Source organism: Phymastichus coffea, unplaced genomic scaffold, assembly GCF_024137745.1.
Source record: "Phymastichus coffea isolate CEN01 unplaced genomic scaffold, Cenicafe_Pcof_1.1 PCOF00132, whole genome shotgun sequence".
Lineage (NCBI taxonomy): Eukaryota > Metazoa > Arthropoda > Insecta > Hymenoptera > Eulophidae > Phymastichus > Phymastichus coffea.
Genome location: NW_026706943.1, coordinates 352736 through 374208, shown reverse-complemented (window position 1 = coordinate 374208; position 21473 = coordinate 352736). Strand labels below are relative to the sequence as shown.

General features: G+C 47.2%; 1 protein-coding gene across 1 annotated transcript; it reads left to right on the top strand.

Annotated features, from left to right (window-relative positions):
• Positions 1-1354: 1354 nt before the first annotated feature.
• On the top strand, positions 1355-15063 carry LOC131671663 (myc protein). Its single transcript, XM_058948272.1, has 3 exons — positions 1355-1987; positions 4850-5784; positions 13294-15063. Exons 1-3 carry the CDS (start codon positions 1974-1976, stop codon positions 14067-14069), a joined length of 1725 nt encoding a protein of 574 aa, XP_058804255.1. The 5' UTR covers positions 1355-1973; the 3' UTR covers positions 14070-15063.
• Positions 15064-21473: the final 6410 nt, after the last annotated feature.

The window sequence follows — 21473 nt, the reverse complement described above, 5'->3', positions numbered from 1 at the left end:
AATTTGGCAAACAGTCGTACGCGTACACGCGTGTGTTCATAAATCTTTTGTTAATATGCATCGGACGGATGGAGAAGTGAAGACTGGTAAAAAAAACTACAGTGTACTACGGCGGCAACCTCGTGTAGCCAACGTCGTCGTCGTCGTCGTCGTCGTCGTCGTCGTCGTCGTCGTCGTCGTCGTCGTCGTCGTCGTCGTCGTACGCGTGTACCTGTTATTACGAGCGTCCGGTGCATCGGCGACTCTATGGTACTTCGCATCGGCGCGTGTCTCCTCTACTAGTTTACGTTTCGCCCTGCACGCGCACTTGTATCACGGCGAGTGCGCGCGCGTGCATTTACCTGCGCTCCCGCGGCCTTTACGCACAACCACTCGCGAGCGCCGATTTTTCAAGGTTCCATTATCAGCCGAGCGCGACGCGCTTCCCTCGACTTTGCGAAATTTTACTCTGCTTTGCCTTTCGACGCGCGAGTGTCTCATTTTTTTTCCGCAGGTTCCTCTCCGCGCGCTGACTTATTTCGCCGCTTTTATTCGACTTTCATCGGTATTCGGTTACCTGCCGCATAGACGGAAGAGAAAAAAAATTGCCGAGTACAGTTTGGATTTGATATTTTGCCGCCGCGCGCTCGCGCTTACTCCCGAAGAATTTCGCTGAGTTTGCTGTGTATTTCATTCAGTTCGTATTTACATTTGTCCGTCTTCCCCGAGCGTCCAGTCGAGAAAATCATGGGAATTATTTAAAGTTGCCATAATCAATCGAATTTAAAAATCACGATTGTTTGAAAATATTAGTAATTTATGCATCTTTATTCTCTATTGGAACAACACGTCGTCAAAAATAATAAACGAAAGAGTCTTTGAATTTTCAAAGCAACCAAAGTGAAGTTAAAGCGCGAGCGCCGTCTAGTAACATACTGAGGTCTGATCAGCCAAAAGGCGAGCGAGGTGCGAGAAAAGCTATAGCGTGTGTACTATTCATCTCGGGTGTTTCAAAGAAATTTAATAGTAGCGTGGTGCGTAAGGGAGAGTAGGGGGCACGTGCGAGCGTAGGAGGGGGAAGAAGCACAGGCAGTTATCTAGAAGAAATAAGGAATGGTGGGGTGCGAAGGGAGGAAACGAAGAGAAAAAGAGAGAAAGAGAGAGAGAGAGAGAGAGAGAGGGAGAGAGAGAGAGAGAGAGCGAGAGCAGATATGGGAAAGGGAGGGAGGTAGCGACGGCTCTGAGCGGGCTCGGCGTGCGTACGGGCCTGGCGCCCGTCGCGCCGCCGATTGAGAGAGCGTGGAGTAGTAGTGGAAGAAGATGGAAGCGCTCTCCGGCAAGCGGCAGCAGTCAGACAGTGCACCGTTCAGTCGCCTTTAATCGGCTCGAAAGCGCGCAAGGCTCAGGGAGTTCTCTCGCTCTCCTCTACTTTCTCCGGCTCGGCTCTCACCCCAGCCTACAAAGTCTCTCTTCGCCCACGAAAAGAATGATCTGTGCAGGTCTTCCCGTCATTGTCATAGTCAGTCTAGGAAGCCGCTCGCCTTCGCGCTATCAATCCAGTATACCGCAGTCCAGTTATCACAGCAGTTCGCGTAGTTTCGCCTACAGAACTTTGGGCCGCGACTAGGCCTCCTGACATCTCATCATCGGAACTGTGAATTTCTGTGCATACCGTCTTACACTCGATCTCTCAACCGAGTGCCTGGTGCGCGTCATCCGCGAGAAACAAAAGACGAGAAGAGGTCGTGTGCGTGCCGGCTAGAAGAGCCGCTCCCGCGCTTCTTCTCTTACCACTGCTACGGACCTTCGTCTCTTCTGCGAGAGATTGCTGCTGCCAGCGGCATTCCTGCAGACGCCCACTTTCCTACCACTCGCGTGTGTACTTTGACTGAATAAAAAAGTGCCTGCGCCCGACAGTGACAGTTTGAAGCCACGAGCCTTCAACAATCCTTTTCAAATTTGGACCCTCTGTTGTTTTCGTCACAACTGTTTACATGTTTTCGTTTAGGTAAGTTCATGTTACATATGTTCTGCTATCACACGCTTTTCTTTGCACATGAGCTTTTGCGGTTTGACAGCGCCAGTCGTCATAGTCTTTGAACCGCTCACCAGAACCAACTGCGCCTTAGTCTAGCATCAGTCAACGCTATTTTGCAAACAAGTCGTTTTCAAACCTTTTCTTTTATAGTGATAAAAATCATTGATATCTGCCTTCTCAACAGTTGCACTTCCGTGAACGAAGTGACAAGGCTGGCTAGGGCAGTGTTGGTTCTGCGAAAGCCGGCTCGTGGGTTTTTCGCGCGACGACATATAGCCGGGCGGCGCGGAAAACGACGCTACTTGTGCGCAATTATCGATCCGTCGTGGCGGCGCCGGTGGCCGGCTTCTCTCTTTCTCTCTCTCTCTCTCTCGCCGGGTCGTCACTCTTCGGTTGCACGTGTGTTGGCGGGCGCGGCGCGACCTCGCCACCGTGCTTTTTTTTCTTTATCAGGACTCGCCGCCGTGTATAGTTCGCTTGTCTTTTTTTTCCGGAGCGAGAAATCAGCCCGATTCGACGAAGTCGGCTCACTCGTCGGCCCTTTCGCACATGCTACGTCTATCAAATATCGCAGCGTCGTTTTTCGAGATTACTCCCGAAGACGAAGCCCGGTCATTCCTACATACTCGGATATACTATTTCACTTTCACATAGGTGGCATTTACGTGAACATCGGGAAATTCTCTCGTCTTGTATTATTTTCTCTAAATGAGAAGCTTTTAACAGTTATACCCTTCACGGATGATGTTTATCTTGATATGAAAACAAAATAGTTGCTTTATTTTCATAAATGACATTCGAGGAACCTGTAGTTGACGCGGAGCGATCAATCGTGAATTTTAATGATTTTATAGTTTCCCAGTTCGAATCTCTGCTGTCAAATGAATCGTTCAAAGGAGATCGAGCAAATATTTGACTGTTTTGGTTGATTTAGAAGTGAAGCATTAGCGAGTTAAATCGTTCTCTCGTTGAGTGGCAATTTCGTGCTAGGCAATTCAAAGCAATAAACTGTGCAATAATCTATTGTAGAGATTTTACAAGTTCACAAACGAAATAGCGGTTTGGTTACGCAACGTTCCGCAACATGCGCGGCGCCGGAATTTTCGGCCAGCAGCTATAAAACGGGCACAAAGTCGCACGCTATCATTACAATTGAAAAGTCTGTAAAATCTGAGCAGGAGTGCGCGTGTTTCTAAATTAAAACGCAAGTTGGTCAAACTCTCGTGAATTCATTATCCAGGAAGAAAGCGCGATGTTAGTTTTCATTGTATCAGTCAAATAAAAGAGCGCTCATAAAGCTTTCATTTTAAAATTTCAATTTGCAATTCTAACCCGCGCTGCTCGTTTTTCTCAACATTTCGAACACTTCAGTGGTTCGCGAAAAAAAATATAATACGATGAGAAACGTTTCCGGTTTAATACACAATCGGTCGTAATAGTGTTTCTCTAGGCTGGTGATTTATTATTGAGTAAGATGACATTTCGATTGCAACTGACGCTTATCTCGCTAATACAAACAAAACGCGATTTACATAGTAAAACATTGTGAAAAATGTTGTATATTGCTATATTGCTATGTACAATTCAATATTCAGTATGATTATTCAATTGTTTGTTAGTCCGACTTGAAAATTAATCCAGTTTGAGGATAAACGGCCGTCTTATCTGCCAACGGCGCGTGCTAAAAGAAATGAATTCGTTTGTCGAATAGGCGGCTCACAAAAGTCACTTGTATATATGGATATTTTGATACATATTCTGTATGTTTAAACATGAACGATAGCATATTTCGATTTAGAGAGCAATAAACAAAACGAGAGATATGGCGCCACACCATGCTAATATCAACAAATTATTTATTATATTGGAACACTATTCGACCTCTGGGTCTCTGTCACTCTGGATACTCTAGGTGACCTGTAAATAAACTGTTGGCGTTTTTTTTTTTCGCACTCTCTCTCTCTCTGTCTCGCTCTCGCTCTCTCTCTCTTGCTCGATACGCCTTTGTGTGTCAAGTCAATAGAGCTTGAGTGGGTCATTTGGTATTCCCTTTAATTTTGATCGCATTTAAGTTTTTCATGCAAAGGTAGTGTACGTTAAAATTCAGCTTGCAAGTCACCAAATGAAAGGAAGAGAAAAAAAGCTAGCGTTCCAGTCGAAAAATACACGTAAAAGCAAACGGGTGCTTTCATAATTTCAGCGATCTCTCGTTTCCCATGCATCACGTTGGCGAGTGGTCGGTATATCCACGGGTCTTTGTATCGCTCGTCTAGGGGATAAAGAGAGGATAGAAAGGCCCCTCTCCCGTTCTGTCTCGCGGTGTGGCGATATAACGCGTCATTGTTTTTCTCTCCGACGGTGAGTTTTTACGGGCCGGCGAGTTACAATAAAGTCCTCGCGCCATTGTCACCAGTCGATTCATCTTTTAAAAGGAAAAAAAGGAAGCGGCGCGCGCGTACACATCAACAAATGCACAAGAGGACCCGAGTTCTCACGGGAATTTGGCCAATTGGCGAAATCGCGCGCGCAAAGCACATTCAAGGATTTGCGGAATGAATGCATTAATCCGAGTTGATCTCCCGAAGAGCGAGGTTGCCGCGCCGTTACAGCCCATTACAGGCGCTGTCGCAAGCGCAACGCGGGCGTTTCGCCGGCCGGCCGGCATCGCGGCGTCGTGCGTTCGGCCGCCCCCACCGCCGCCCACGCCGCTAGCCGGTGCATCGATCGCAGCGCACGTGAGTGACCGACTGCCGCCTCGCGCCGACTTTCGACACAGTGCGCGCGCGCGTACAATGATTAGGGTCTAATGGTTTGCCCGTCTGTGTGACGCAGAATGCCAATTCCCGCATGGGACGCATATACATGCGAGCCCCAGGAAATCGTCACGCTCGTTTCCGACGACATCTGGAAAAAGTTCGACCTGGACAATCCCGAATACTCGTACGGTAGCCCCCCCAAGGATGAGCCAGCGTCCACCCCGACCACGATGACTGTGTCGTCGTCGCCATACTACGAGGCTCCGATAGTGAAGGTCGACAAATTCGACTACCAGAACGTCTTCACCGACATACGCCACCACGACTGCATGTGGACTGGACTGTGCATCAATAAGGAACATGGCCGCGAGGATTCCGACCAGGAGATGCAGATTCAGACCATGGTACCGGCTGGGCGGAGCCTCCTCATAGCCAAGAACTTGCAGCAGCAGCAAGTGCAAAAGACCTGCTATTTCCATCACACGTACGACGGCAACCACTGGCACAGCAACGTCTCGTCGACGGTGGTCGCCGTTAAGCAGCTAGAGAGCGACGGCGACTCGGCGCGACCCGACACGCCGCAGACCAGCCACGGGAGTGAAAGCGAGGAGAACATCGAGGGCGAAGAGAACGAGGAGGAGGAGGAGGAAGAGGAGGAGGAGGAGGAGGAGAGGTTCGAGGAGGCCGAGGATGACGAAGACGAGGTGCTGATGTTCAAGCACGATCAGATCAGCATCAACGACATCGTGTCGGTGAGCGAGGTGACTGGGCAATACCTGCAGAGGAGAGACACCACCGTCATCACCACCACAACTACTACGACCACCACCACCACCACTACCACCAACACCACCACCACCGACTTGTACGACAGGAGGATAGAGGAGCGGATCAACAACATGAGAAACACCCTGATGAGCGATCACTGCTACCACCTCAGTCAGCAGCAGGCGCCCGTCGTTAAGAACAAGGCCTACGACAACCTTGGCGTGCAGACACCCTCGGAATCTGGTGAGTTGCTATCCTAAGTTCCCACTATTAGCCCTATTTTTAAATTTTTTCCTGCATCCCTGAGCGAGCGGCGTTGGCTGGCCCTCTTTGCCGTTGCGATCCTATCGCAGACCGGGCTTCTCTGCGATAGACACTGCCTCGCCACTCAGTCCGAAGCACTGGCCCGTCTTGTCGAGGCGCGAGCACGCCCAAGTGCTTATGAGGCCGGGGAACGCCGTGTGCTCGGTTATCGATTGGCGGCTCAATCGGAGTCTTGATTTGCCCCACGTGTGCTAGCGTGCGAAAGCGATCGAATCCTGGCTACAAGAGCAGCGAGCCTCCGGTGTCGTGCGCGCGTGTGTTGACCCCCCCACGGAAAGGCGGTCGCGCGGCGCGCAGTCCGCGAGACGCCAGAGCCGAGCCTCGGCCCGGGCGGCCACACGAGCGTTGGTAAGTCGAGATCGACGGCGTCGCGCGCGAGACCGGCAAGGTTAAAGCCCGATGGCGAGGCTGCGCCGGGAGAGCGCGGCAGGTAGAATCGCGGCGCGCGCGGCATAACGGTAAAGAGCGCCGGAGGAATGCGATTGCGATTCGGTATGCGCGCCGCGGAAAAAATCAGTGCATTCTGGTTTCTCCCCGCCGCCGCGCACGTCCGCGTCGTCCCCGCGGCGCGTACCTCGGCGCCGGCTATCTCGCATCGGGGGAGGGGGGGGCGGCTCGCGCGACGACAGTCCGCGACGGACAAATTGCCGACTGAGAAGCGCTCGTCCAGCGGCCGCGAGGAGACCGCGCGTAAAACAAGCAGCGCGATTAGCATACAAAGCCGAGCGCTCGCCGAGCGCTCGCCGAGTGCCACGAGTTAAAAGACTCGTTCTCCCGCGCTATCTGCCGCGGCATTTAAACCGGCGAGCCAGGAGCGCGCCGTCACGTGGCCGGGCGGCCGCGGTTGCGCCATGCCGCGACATCGCTGCGAGCGCTCGGCCCCGCGCTTCGGAATCACTTTCATTCGCTGCTCGCGGGTCGCGCTGCTGGTATAGGTGGAGTCGCCGCGCGAGGCGCTTTATTTGCGGAATGCATCGGCCGAGTGGCCAACGCTCCGCTGACCGAGTTCGCTAACAGGCCCAGCGATTACCAGCCAATAGCCGCTGTCGGGCGCGTCGCTCGCGACACCCGTCGGATCTTTTCCTTGCGTAAAAAGCCGCTGTACGGCCACTCGCGGAAGCGCCAAACGCTCGGGCCCCGTCGATTTTCTCCCTCTCTCGCTCGCTCTTTTTGGCAGCGGCGCCATCGCGTTCGACGGGGAGACAGACGCGTTCCCGAGAAGGAGGACGATGACTAAAGCTGAGTCTGTTACGATCGGCGGGCATATGCGGGTCCAAATTAAACAGTCAGTTCTGCGAATGAATGAGTTGTATACACGACGCGCGCGCACAGGCGCGATAATCTCTTTGTATCGAGAGAGCTGGCCTGTGCCGCCGCGAGGCCCATTCATGCGCTCTCTCGCCGGCAGTTGCGTCAGCCCAGCGCACTACGCTATATCGTCGAATGCAGGCCAGTCGATCCGCGATAAGCTCGATTTCTCGTTACGAAATCCGCTTGGTTCTCTCGGGATGCGTCGCCCGCGTGCCCTGCGAAAGCAGCATCCGCTCGGCATTTTTCGAATGCGCTCGAAATTGGCGCTGCCGCCTTCAACAGCGCGGAGAGCGCGCTCCGCCTGTCGAGCTAGCAACGAAGAACGGACAGCCAGCCCGCGAGGGTCCGTTATCTCCTCTCCGTCTGGCGCGCGCGCGCGCGGAAAGTTCCGAAATTCAAATGCCTGGCGGTGGCGTGGCACGCAGCGGCGCAACGCACGGGGCGGGCGAGGAGCGCGCGAAAAGGCGCGTGTGCGGGGCTCGGCGCGCGCATGCGCCTCGAAAAGCGCGGGCTGCCGAAGGTCACGAGACGACGGCAGTGGCGGGGCGCGGCTGACGTCAGCGCCGGCCGACCGGCGCGCTCTCTCCTCGTCGCCTTCCGCGGGTCCGCGCGCGGCGTGGGATCTCGAGTTTAAATGCTCCTCGGAATGCGATTAGCCCTTTTTGCTCGCGTCTCGCCAGACCGCGCCGCCAGGGCCGTGCGATTCGGCTCCTCCTGCCTGGAGCCCGATCGCCGCCGAATCGCTCGGACGCGGTCGCGGCTCGCTTTGCCGGCGCGGAGGGCCGCATTGTATTGTAATTTTATCCGGCCGAGCGAGCAGCTCGACGGCGTTTCGCGAGCAAAAACGCGCGGACAGAACGGCACGCGGTCTGCGGCAAGGCCGCGCGTGCCGGCTTCGACCGAGTCGAGACGATGCTCGTGTTCTTCTGTTCGCGCTTTTCACTGGGCGAACGCGCCCCGAGCGAGCGTCGTGGAAAAGCCGTTGCCGCGCGCCAACTCATCACGGCTGCTTCGCGACACGGTCGCGGAGAGAGATGATCGGCCGGCAAAAACAGTAAAAGCGAGCGGCGTCGCCTACAACGAGAGTCGTTATTTCCTCTCGAAGAATGCCGCGTCGGGACGACGGGCGCGGACAGGAGCTCCTTCCAAGTCGCTGACATGCGCGCACGTGCGTCACGTCGGTCGAAATTAGGAGGCAAGCTAACGCGCTTTACTCGACGAACGTGTGCGCTGTTCGATTTGCCAAAGGCCGGAGCGAGCATTGTGAAAGACAAGCGAGTCAGTGGGAGCATAGTAAGAGGAGAAGGTGGTAGTAGTCGTAGTAATATCGTAGCGTAAAATACGCTTCACGTGACGACTCGTACACGTCATCTGCTCGGCTCGTCTTCTTTCCGGCACTTATATATCGCACTCAGCGCACTCTCGCTCTCTCGCTATACAGTATTCGCACGCTAATGAACGGCCGAATGAATGGATTGCGTCAGCGACCTCAGAAGCGCTTCATTTCGAGGCCGCCAACTCTCTCCATCGCGTTCTCCCGCGGACCGATGCATCTTCTTTTCTGCCTCTTCCTTTCCTCCGTTTCCTTCTGTTTCGCTTTGAAATCGAACGAAAGCTGATGCCCCACCTCTCCTCCTCGCCGCCGCGTGATAATGTAAGTAGCAGCATATGTTGCACCCGAGTTATGAGTCATGTTAAATACCTCGGCGGCGATTTAATCTACGAGTTCGAGCCTTTTCTCGCTTCCTCGCTGTTATGCAGAAGCCTTCGTTAAACGATCTTTGGGCAATACGAAACTTTCGCGTAATAATGCCTCGACGACTTCCGCTCGAACAAGAAACCTTTCCTTTATTCGCAGTCGCCCACCCGTGTGCGCAATAATTTCGCTCTGTAAACACTTATCGTTCATTACGCCAAGTCACTCGATAAGCTTGCCAAAAGCGACGGGCTTGCGACGGACGGCCGGGGAAGGCGCGCGCGTCCTCGGCAAAAGAAGCTGCCACACATTCGGCCGGCTTAATTGAAAATTTTCACTATTCGTCAGGCAATCTCGCGGCGACGGGGGCACGTTGCGACGCGCCGAAATGACTCTTGGATTACGTTGAAATTAGAGGCAGAGCTGCTCGCGCAACAACGTTCGTCGGTGGGACTTCCCGGGCGTGCATGCGCCACGGCGTAGGTGTAGGTTGGGTGTGAAATTGGCAGACAGGAGCCCCGAGTGGTGTCCAGCAGTGGTGGCGGCGGCGGAGCGTCGGGAGCCAAAAGAGACAGAGTGAGAAAGAGAGAGAAGGAAAGAGCCGCTGACGGCCACATTCCATCGGCCGGCGGTTCAACGAACCAGGCCGACGCGCTAGTTACATCTAAGCCGAAAGTTCGTCGGCAAACGCTCTAACAGCGCTCTGCATCGCCGGCGAAAGTCTCGTCGCGTTGAAAAAATTGGGCTTACCGATATCGCTCGCGGCTGCTCCCGTAGAAAAAGGCGCGAGATCGATCGCGCGCGCGGGAGAGCGGCGTTCACACACGCGCGCACAGTTGGACCGGGGGGGGGGGGGGAGAAGGAAAGCCTTTTGTTCCGTTTCAAGGGTTTAGCCCTAGCTTTGCCCTCACCCCCCGTTTCTTCCTTCCTTTCTCGCTCGCTTCTTTTCTTTCCTTCAGCTTGCACCCCTCGTGCGCGCGCACAAGAGAGGGAGAGAGTTCCGCGCGAATGGAAGGAGAGCGGCGCCGACCTTTCTTCCCGTGCGCGTTGAATCTGCTCGATTGCGATGCGCACTCTGCGTCTCGCTGGCTTTGGCCTTTGCCCAGCAGCGTTATTCGACGAGGAGCGCGGGCTGCGAGCGGGCATCTCTCTCTCTCTCTCTCTCTCTCTCTCTCTCTCTCTCGGAAAGTGCAAGTTCGCGCGATCCTGGCAGTTTCGATGACCCTCTCTTGCTCCTCTTCGCTTCTCCGGATCGCCGTCGATTAATGTCGCGCGCGCTTACTGGGCGCCGGAGTGTTTTATATTTTTATTCGCGGAGCAGCGAATTGCCAGCGACAGATACAAGCCCGCTTTGACGGAATGGTTGCAGGTGATTCGATTAGGGAAGGCACCGCCCGGGCGCAAGTTGAGCCTTCGTGAGAAAACTTTTTCATTGAAGCCCTGCCTCTTCATTTTTTTCTATCGTCATTGAATTATGCTATACTCGGAAGCACCGCCAGCTAGAGTACAGCTTTTGAAGCGAGCGAGCGGCAATAAACGAGCGATTCACTCAATTTCGCGGACTCAAGAATTAGCATCAATTAAAGTTCAGGATACTCGAGCATTAATTACGCCGAAGCAGCTCCGCGTCTCTCGTTCTGAGTCAGTCGTTCGAGCAGTTGAGTCGAAAGTGCCTCTCGCCATCGTCACTGCTCTCTTCCTGCTCTCTCGTAGCTTTCCAACTGTAAATCGCGCGCTCGCCGACAGCCCCACGCACGCGCTCTCGCGCGCGCGCGCGCGCGCGTCTCCGCGAGTTATTTTTCGGATCTGCGGATCGATCCAAGCACCGCGGCTACCTGCGTACTGACGCCGATCAAAGTCTCGTTATAGAGAGGTGCGCTCCGTCACTCGGTTGGAACGTGACAGGCGGCAGACAGGCGCTCGAGAGTCGCCGGGGGGGGGGGGGGGGCACCCACGCCGCGTTCCGGCGCAAAATGCAGAGGAGCTAGACGCTATCTCCATCTCGCTCGCTGTCTGCGAATGCACTATTCCTAGATGTAGGTCAGGCCGGCGCGCACCGAGCGCCGCTGTATTTTCAACGACACCGCTTTTCACTAATGACCGGGAACCCCTGAACTTTGCCAGCGCCCACTTTCTTCCTCCTCCCCCGCGTATTCGGCTATTTCGACTGTTCAATGCAGCTGCCCGCTATCGGGGAACGTAACCCCGACGTCGAGTCGAACGGGCGCTCGTTTCGCGATAAGGAAATCCATCCTCCGTTAAAGCTCTCCGCCGATTTCCCAAAACCGTGCTTCCACGATATTTAGCAATTTGGCGTCTTCGGGATATCGTCTGACGGGTGGAAGAGGCTCTGAGCGCGAAGGTCAACGACGAAGGGTTCAAGAAACAGGCCGAGTTTGGCCTTGCCCCGAGAGATGATAGCGAGAAGTGAGGTGGGGGGAGAAAGGGGTCGACGCCCCGATGCGGCTCGAGTGAGCGTTCGATAGACCCTGTCGACGTCCCCTCGTTCCTCTTCTGGCGCGCCCGCGCATTGAAATATCGCCGGAGCCCACTGACCCCCCAAGGGTCGCGACTATGCGACACGTGCGCCCCTCCCCCACCCCTATCACCAGCATATCCATCTCTATCTGACCCGCTCTGCCTCTCTCTCTCTCTCTCTCTCTCTCTCTGCTCTTTCTCGCTGCGGAAAATTGGTTACTTATATCGAAATCTCATACGGACTCTTAATTTTTTTCCTCTCCCTAATCGAATCGTACAAACTCTCGACCATACGCTCGAACATCTCTGAAACATATTCCATCCATTACTTTATATAGATGTACTGTTCTTGTTTTTCTTTTCTATCCCCTCGCACATGAGCAGCAGTAACCACGGGGAAAGATCCCGCTTTTTCCCGCCTGCGCCAATATGCGCAACGATTTTCTTTGTCCGCCGCTAGGCAGCTTCCCAATATTTTCTCGTTTTCTCTTTCTTTCTCTCTCTCTCTCTCTCTCTCTCTCTCTCTCTCTCTCTCTCTCTCTCTCTCTCTCTCTCTCTCTCTCTCTCTCTCTCTCTCTCTCCTCTCTCTCTCTCTCCTCTCTCTCTCTCTCTCTCTCTCTCTCTCTCTCTCTTTCTCTTTCTCTGGCTAGCGTGCCACGTGCGAAGTTCAGCCTGCCATTCTTCGTGTGCCAGCGTGATCCCGCTGCTGACCGAAAGTACCTTTTATTGCACTAATTTGCTTGATAGGAGGTCAATCTAAATAGATCGGGAGAGAAAGATAAGTCCCTCGGTAAAAGAAGCGCTTGTAATTTTTATTATTTTCGATCGCGCCTTATCTGCAGCTCACATCAGCTCCTTGCATCACTCCCCCGATTGTCCAAATTAATTAATTTCGCAAAATCGCGCTTGCGTGCTGCGGCCGTCTCAGGGTACAATGCGTCGGCAGAATCAGCGATACGTGGCTCGCATTTCAATGTTCTTCCACCTACGCTCGCATTTCCGCTTTCCCGATAAATCAAACTGACGCAGCGGTTGCAAGCGCACTTGTAATCTGCGTCGGCTGGATTGTTCGTTAGTTTCTTCGGAAGCAGTTCTCGCGCTCGGCTAGATGTGATTATCTAATAAAAAGAGAAGAGCGCGACGAGGAGGGAGGGGGGGGGGGCATAGCTGTGCGCGTCTGGAGCCGCAACAGGACTATGTTTAGGCCTTCTCTGGTGCTCTCTCCGTCTCTTTCTGTTTCGGATGCATGGCTGCCTGCCAAAAGCTAGGAGGAAAAGCCGCACGAAAGTTTAGGGCTATTCTCGATCTGTGGGCGCAGTCAATCCGCGCACCACGAGAGGCTCAGTGCATACGTGGTCGAGCTCCTCTCTGACAGCTTCTTCCTCGTTCCACTAGCCGGTCTTTGCTCCATACCGGCGCGCTCGCCGCGCGGCTTTCCTCCCACTTCCGCTGTCCTTTGAAGCCGCGTTGACGGCTGCGTTGATCCGAACGATAAAAGCGGCTAAAGTTATGCAATACGGATGAGAGTCGAGAAACTGGTGAGAAAACAAGTAGCACCAGTCAGCGCGCGCAACGACAGTGAATCGCGCGTCTCGTGAGTCATCCACCATATGATACATCCTACTCGCATATGGCGGCTAACGTGCATTCTAACCCAGATTAGCGTAATCCGATAGCCCCTTCTAGCCCCGGCCGGTGGCACAGCCCTGTGGTAGCTCCTAAATAAAACGCGCGCGGGGCATTTGACGCCGACGAGCGCTGAGGGAAACTCGACGCGTGTGGAAAAGTGCTGCCCGTAAAGGTGGAGCTGTGCGCACGTGGCTTCGACAATGAGGGGGAGCTAGCCGAAGGTCGCCTCATCGAATTTTCACCCCCGACCCTCCGTGCGAACCTCAGTGGAGAGCGACCGTATTAACGAAAAAATCCTGTTGTTGAAATTACAGAGGAGGAGATCGACGTGGTGTCGTGGGACAAACCCACGAAACCAAATAATACACCGACAGCTGCGCAAAGCTACTTCAACCAGGTCGAGCAGCAGCGCGTGAAGATCACAGTCAGCGCGACTCCGAAGGGCCGTCAAAGAAGGAATAAGCAGACTCAAGGCGCCGCGCAGCAGTCGACAACCGCGCCGGCGACGTTCGCCACTCCGGCGCCCAGACCCAGAGGCCGGCCGCCCAGCAGTGCCACGATAGCCTCGAGGAAGCGCGCCGCCGCCGCCGCCGCTGCCGCCGCCGCCGCCATGGAGCAGGCACAAGTCAACGAGGAGGGCCCCACGGCCAACAAGCGACTCAAGCTGGAGCAGCAGAAGCCGCAGCCGCAGCCACAGCGGAAGCGCGCGTACATCAGGCGGCAGCCCGTCGTCAGTCGGTGCTCGCCGACGTCGCCGAACGCGCGGGCCACCTCCAGGGCCAGCCTGCGGGCGTTCTCCTCGTCGGATTCCGAATCCGAGGACAAGCGCTCCCTGCACAACAACATGGAGCGCCAGAGGCGGATAGACTTGAGGAACAACTTCGACGACCTGCGCGTGCTGGTACCCTCGATACAGGACAAGCACAAGGCAGCCAAAGTCACCATCCTCAGGCAGTCCGCTGCCTTCTGTGATAAGCTGGTTGCTCAGGAGCAGAACTACCTCAGGAGGGTCGCCGAGCTGCAGGCAAAGCAGGAAATCCTCAAGGCCCAGCTGGGTCACCTGCGGCGCAGCCTCGCCATGATGCGCTGAGCGACCAGCAGCTCTGCGCCCCTGCTCCCGGCACCCCCGCAACAACAGTGATTATCGTTCATTATAGCTCGCGGCTGGACCGCCCACAGCCTACTGTACTTCCAGCTCTGTCCCAGGGCTGGACTTGCTCGTTCCTCACTTTCGCCGCTTATCTCGCATTCTCCTAACCCTGCTCCGTGGATATCGTAAGCATCAATCCGGTAGCAGCCAAGTCCGCAACGGCAGTCCACCCGCGCTGGATGCATGCTTACGCTGGGTTTCCTTCAAGCCCCCCCCCCCCCCGTCTTCTTCACCACTTTGCAATGTTTACCCCTTTGAAAGAAAACGAAGCATGTTATTCATGTGTATTCAGATGTACAAAAGCTATTAGATGATCGCATAGATAGCGTAGCCACGCGGACGAGTGATGATCCTTTCAGGAAAACGCGCGAAGCGTTGGATAGACTGCTGGTCGTGGAGATGCGTCTCCGCGCGACCTCGGACGCTTCCTATGCACGTACACACACGCGCACTCATACACGCGCGCGCGCACGCACGCATGCACGCATACACACACAAATACACGCACACACAAACACACACACACATACGCGCGCGCTCTGTTTTTTACCGCGCCTGGCGCGACACACTTGTGTGATATAATACTACTAAAGAAGTATATGATTATCTCGAAACTGCTATATATCGTTTGTTTTAGTGAGTAAGATGGAAAAAAAAATGTTTTTTTTCTAGCGCCATACGTTAGCGTGTCTCGCGAGTGTATCGGGCGTGAGATTCGTTTACAGATAGCAAAAACCAGTAGTTAAATTGAAAATAGCATGTGAAGATATATTCATTGCAGATATATATTATTGCGTGCTCGGAATGACTGCGTTTTTATACGCAACTCAGTTTTCCACCGACTCTGCTCTCGAAAAAACGACGTGCACGCATACAGCAAGACTATATATTTTTTGAAACACATACACGCAACGTGGAGCGTTTTGAAAAGAAGCAAAATAGTAAACAGAAAACCTGTAAGTCCAACGAAAATAGCCAAGACTGACCGAACCTTGGGTCTTGGCTTTAACTGCGAAAATTAATAGCGCCTCCCCGATACGCAACTAATTAAACTCGCAAAGTAAATAATATTTTTTATAATACATTTTCTTTTTGTCTCTCCTCAAATCGACACTAAAATACCGATTGACAAATCAAGCTTGACATTTAAGCATACAAGTTATTGTTTTACATTTTCTGTTTATCAATATTATGTACATAAATAAGACTATTACGATGCATACGTTTATATATAAATATACAACTTATATACTGTATTATGATAAAATCATCTACAAAGTATATTATTATACTTTAGTAGTTATTATCGAGTGAGAGATAAAAGAAATTGCAACGACAGCAAGAATGTAATATTCTAAATATCATAACTATTATTCTTATTATTATTATATTATTCTTTTTCATTATTAATTATGAGTATGCTATTATTATATTGTTTTATTTACAAATATGGCTACATGTCTTTTTTCTAGAGTTCAAATTTTTTAATAAAATGTAATTTTAACAAAAGTTAGCATCGATGATAAAGCATCGAAGTCGCCAGCGACTATAATAAACATTTTTGAAATACGCGAAAAGAAAAGAATGCGTACAGTTTTTGTTTTCCGTGAGTGTGCGTTTATTTTTTTGTAGTTAGTAAGAAACTTGAAAAGTAGCATTGATCGCGAAAAATACAATAAAGTGTTAGATAGCAGGTGTCGTAGGGCGCCAGAGCGAATCAGTTTGCAAGGAAATCAATTGTATGAATGAAGTAAAATAGTAGAAGTAAAAAAGCAGATGTGTTCATTAAGTTTCTAGGTTCAGTATTCATTTTTATCGAATTTTTCGAAGTACTCGAAAAATCTATAAACCAGAGAAGCTACCCAGATACATATAAAATAGTGATTAAATCATAGTCAAAATAGGAAAAAAAAACTCTTAACCTTAAATAGAGTAAAATTAGTACGTTCGCCGAAGAAAACGCTTTTTACGGTAGACTTGAACGAAATGAGAGCGAAAGGGATATGGGAAATATCAGCCAGGAGACAAGAAAAGAAACGACGTGTACAGGAAACCTTGAGCAGAAATACAATGGTTTCCCGATGCATGAATGAAGGAAGGGACACGGGAATGAGGTCAGAAACCGCAAATACCCGCGACTACATGAAGAAAGGAAGCGAATGTAGGTGAGCTGTATGAAAAATATATGTGATGAGACTTTCCTCTTTTTATATTATTTTTTTTTATGAATCACGCGAATATGACAAAACTACTATGCGTATTTTTATGAATAAAAAATCTGTAAGATTTTAGACAACAAATTGTCTTTCTTTCTCTTTTTTTAGTAATTAAAACAGCTGCGTCTTGATTAAAAATAAATGTGTAAGTCAGTGAACTGCTAGGTAGAAAGACACTCGTTAATTTTGCATTTATTGAAAATACTTCAATCCTACAGAATTTTTATTACTTATAATATAAACAAAAGACACTTGTAAAAATTTCACAAAATACTACTACTCATTTTTTACACAGATAAAAGAAGATATTTTTTAAAGCTCTAGGTTAATGCTGCGACTCTAACTCGGACGTTCAGTTCAATCCGTAAAATAATTTTTTTAAAATAGCAAGAATTTTCTAATTAGTCACAATTGTGCATTGATGCATAATTCAAAAGTCAAGTGCCTTGAGCGCAGCTCTTCGTACTTTCTTATAGTAGAAAGACAGTGCCAAAAAGTGAAATTTGATCATCTATTTATTTATTTATTTATTTTTTGATCACTAAATTGCAATTTCTACTCATCCCATACTCGCCAATAGTTTCTTATTTTTGAAAAGTGAAACTGAGATCTTTATTCATCAAGCACGTAGACGAGTTTTTACTAGTTCTTTTTTGATGCATTTCAGTACCGAATATTTCCGGTTTTAATCCACGAGCGGATCTTTTATGGATATTTTTTTAAATAGCATGGTTGGACAAATGCCGGAGAAGTAGAATTGAAATGGTCTCTTCTTAATAATCTTTTTAACTCGAACGCCATAACACGTGAAAATAGAAAACCCGAGGGTTTTTTATTTGAAAATTCTCCGCTTCAACAGAACTATAATACCTTTTTGTGAAGGTATATGTAAATTTGCCGAGAAGCAGCTCTGCTACAACTAGTTGAAATAATAGCTTAGAAACTATTATTGGAGAAAAATAAGGCAATTAATTTCAATAAAAATTTCAAGCAGAGGCGTACAATTTTTCACTTTTGATCATTCAGATAAAATGCATCTTACTTATTTCGGCTATAATTACTCATATTCTTCCGTTACATCTTGTACAATAAGTAACGCATGACGCAGTGCTATTCTCACTTGAAAAAAACGTATGCCTTCCATTTCGGAATAGTTATTATCATATAATTACGATAATCTTTTTAATAATTTAATTAGAAAAAAAGCTAAAGCCGAATATACATTAAGTAGCTTCAATTATATGCTCTGCTCAAAGTCTTATCTTTTCTGAGACGATGTGCTAGCCTACCTAGTTTTCAAATTTACGTTTTTTTATTAATATTAAAGTAGAGAGAATTGTTTGACGATGTTTCGTTTTCCGTTTCGTTCTAACTTTCACGATACTACCGTTCTAATATGTTGAAGTTTTGTGTACAATTAAACGACACAAATGATTTATAAACTTTAATGCCTCGCAGATTAGTTATGTTTTGTTAGATAATTGAATGATTTAGGAATAAATTAAATTAAGCGGCAAATGGGAGTATGTCCGGTTTACTAAGAAAATAATGCACTAAACAAAAAGTCCTAATAAAATAAAAAAAAAAAGAAAAAAAACGAAAAATAAAAAAAATAAAAAATAAAAATCAATTCAATGACTGACTCTTACCGAGTTTTCACGTAATGACTTTGATACGAGATGTTTGTGTGTTCAAAAATCCAAACTGCTTTTACAACGATGAAAAGATTACAATAATTTTCAACGTCAGTAAAAATTGAGCAAGTGCAAAAATGAATGATTAGTAGAACGATATTTTTTATTTATATTTTTATTTTTATATATCATACTCAACTGAAAATTGTTGAAGCAATTACTAATAAAATAACGAAAAACAAGAAAAAAAATGTTAAGAATTGACGTTTATTAGATTTTAACAAATAGTCACTTTTAAATCAAATTGTGACAGTTCAAAATAAAGTTAACGAATGCCTCATACCAAATAGAATCTCGTTATTTTTCAGAGAGTGAATTATGGACGACTGAACGTGCACAAAAAAATAGAAAAATGCATTTTCGCCATGAATGATCTGTTGATCATTTTTGACTTTAAATAGGGAGAAATAAAGAACATATGTACCTCTAATCGCAATTAATGAAAAAAATTATATAATTTTTTAGTCCAACTAAGTAAAAAATTGTGTGATCGGATAATTACAATTGTCTGGTGAAGTGGATGCTGGTGCGTGAGAGTGAAAGAATGATACTGAGTGAATAATGCTAAATGGGTTACAGAGTATGGACAATTAAAATTGAAGAACGAAAAGAAATTTGCGGAATGCTAAACACTCACGTTAAACGAAAGCAAAATGTATTTCTGTTGTACTTAAGCTTCACAGTTGTTATCGCCTCAACGGCACTGCCGACGATCTTTCAACACTTGCAGAATATTATAAATGAAGATATTGTTTTCTAAATTAATCTAACAGCGAAGTTACTTGAAATATTGAAAACATTATTTTCATCAAGTAAGTAAGATCGTTGACAGTCTTTTGGTTTGTGGAATTCAATCATTGATTTTGTCATTATTTTTTATTTTCCCATGTCGAGTCGCTGCGACTATTATATTATGAATAAATAAATACATAATTTAATTTTGTTTACTGTTATTATTGCAAACGTAATCCTCAACCTCATCCTTTCATCAACTATAATTATTACATAATTAAGATGTACTCAAATTGTAGTTTGCATATATACAGGGATAGACTTGAAATGTTTAATATAACATTTTTTATTCAAGTTGCTTTCAAAGAAATCTAACTCATGTATTTTAAAAATAAATGTTTCGGCGTTTGATTGACGTTATTTATCTAAAAATAATTAGATTTATCTATAAAATATTCATTTAGTATCAATTAGTTAAGTTATCTATTGTATATTTATTGTTGATGAAGTGTTTTTTTTTGCCAAATGCCAAATAAAAAGTCAGTTAAAAAATGCCATTCGTAATTACGATGACAGTGATGATGGCAATGAAAAAAAATTGATATAAACTAATATTCATGGACGGGAAATCAAGTAGTTCAAATGAAGTCTTGTGGAATACAGACAATCTCTAGCTTCGCGATACTTGAGCGACTAGTAATTTTCCTATGTGCTATATAATTATTGATAAGCCAAAGAATCAAATAATATAGTTAAGTGAGAAGTAGCATTGACGTGGGTCTTTTGTGACTTTCATCCGCACAACAATGCGTCAAATCCATATGGTGATAACCCCAACAGTCACTAACTGTCGCGTTATTTTACTTTATATAGCTTTTGTTTCAACTCATTGAAAATGTTTGTCTCTTTAATGATATGGCATACTTCAATTCTAATGTATGACTAAATCGGATTTTTTTCGTAAATCAATACCTTAAAGAAAACAGAAAATACATAATAATAATTTAAATCGAGAAAAAAATTAGTATTATTTTAACAATTTCAATAAGTTTTATCGTAGAGAAAATTTTTTAGTCGATGCAAAAATGAAGTACAAAACTTCAGTTGATTATAAAGATAAAACATCATCGTCGCGTGGTGATGAATCTTAAATTGACGCGAAGTTGGTTATTGCTTAATAGGAAAAGAAATTGAGTCACCGATAAATCGTTTGAAAAAGCTCTTGCAGCGATAGCTTGAGAGTAGTGAGGACGAGGCAAGATGTACACGGGAAAGCGATTGCAGAATGTTCAGTGAGCAGGAGATAAAATAGCTATGATTGTACAACATAGTTTAGTTTGTGGTCAAACTCGCTTCCTTGCTGTTCAACTAGTGGTCGAAAGGTCTAAGGCGAAAAAACTTGCTGTCGAACATCTGAAACTTAGTCAAAACGTTTATATTTCCGCCTGTTTTAATTAATTGCTCGCAATTCCTTATCGCATTTTTATTTCCTATCGCCGCTGTCCGCTGAGTATTCGCGGTTCGTTCGGATTGGTCCGTTCATCAGAAGGTGACAAGTGATGCAATCGAGCGTTTCATAACGATATTTTAACATAATTATTATAAAATTTCAATATGTAGGTTTCGCAAAATATTTCTCTACTTATGGAACTAAATGAAATCTTAGATTGAGAGTTTAATGAACTTGACATTTTTGCATAAAATACTTGACAATAAATGAGTACTACATCTAGTAAGTGACGATAAGATTTATCTCAAAAATCAGTAATTAGGAATTAATAACATACAAAAGTGGCAAGTTTCTTGTTGATTAACGTTTGTTACACTATCATCTAATAACTTCTGAATAATTTATAATTATAATCTAATTTCGTGTTCCTTTAATTGGAAAATGTATGTAGTTGTATATTTAATTGTTATTCCCTTGGCTTGTAAATTGGACAAACGTATAATTATACTTTTAGAACAATCCGGCTCCTATTCGTTTTATTAATCATTGTGAAATTATAAACGATCTTTTACGTTCAAAATCTTGCATACCGAGTACAGGAGAAATAATGTTATAGAGAAGAAAATTTACGTCACTGAACTATAAAGTTTGCTGCATAAAATGCCACTGTCAATACTCAAAGACATTAAAGTAACTTAAAGAAATCTCGCGTTTTATGTAGCAGAAACTACGTGTTGTTCAATATTTCACGTCGCTTCTGCTAGTTTACGAACTCGGCAACAATGTTACAAAAATTTAATCGCATTCCTTCTTAGTTAACTATGTTGGATTCTTAAGCTTTGCACACTGCTTATCGCAGTGATGAATGAATGTTTCAAAATTTTTCGACAGTTAATGAGTTTGAAGAAAAAATAAACCATCGCTGATAAGGCATCAAGTCGAGCGATAAAACATCATCAAAGCAAGACACGTGTGGCGCTAATATCCCTTACGCGACAGACACTTTACAAATAGAAACTTAGTAGTTGCATTTGATATAGACAAATAAGGCTTAAAGTAATGAAATCCGTAGATATGCTATTTTATGCTTATACCATCACGCATAAATTACAATATCTAATCTGCTCGCGTCAATAAAAAAGATCCAACAAGCGTTTCAACAACTTTGTCAGAAGCTTCATATTCGATCAAATATCATGTCTTGAGAAGAAAAAAATTGTTAAAATATTACATAAGTAATGAAGATACGACC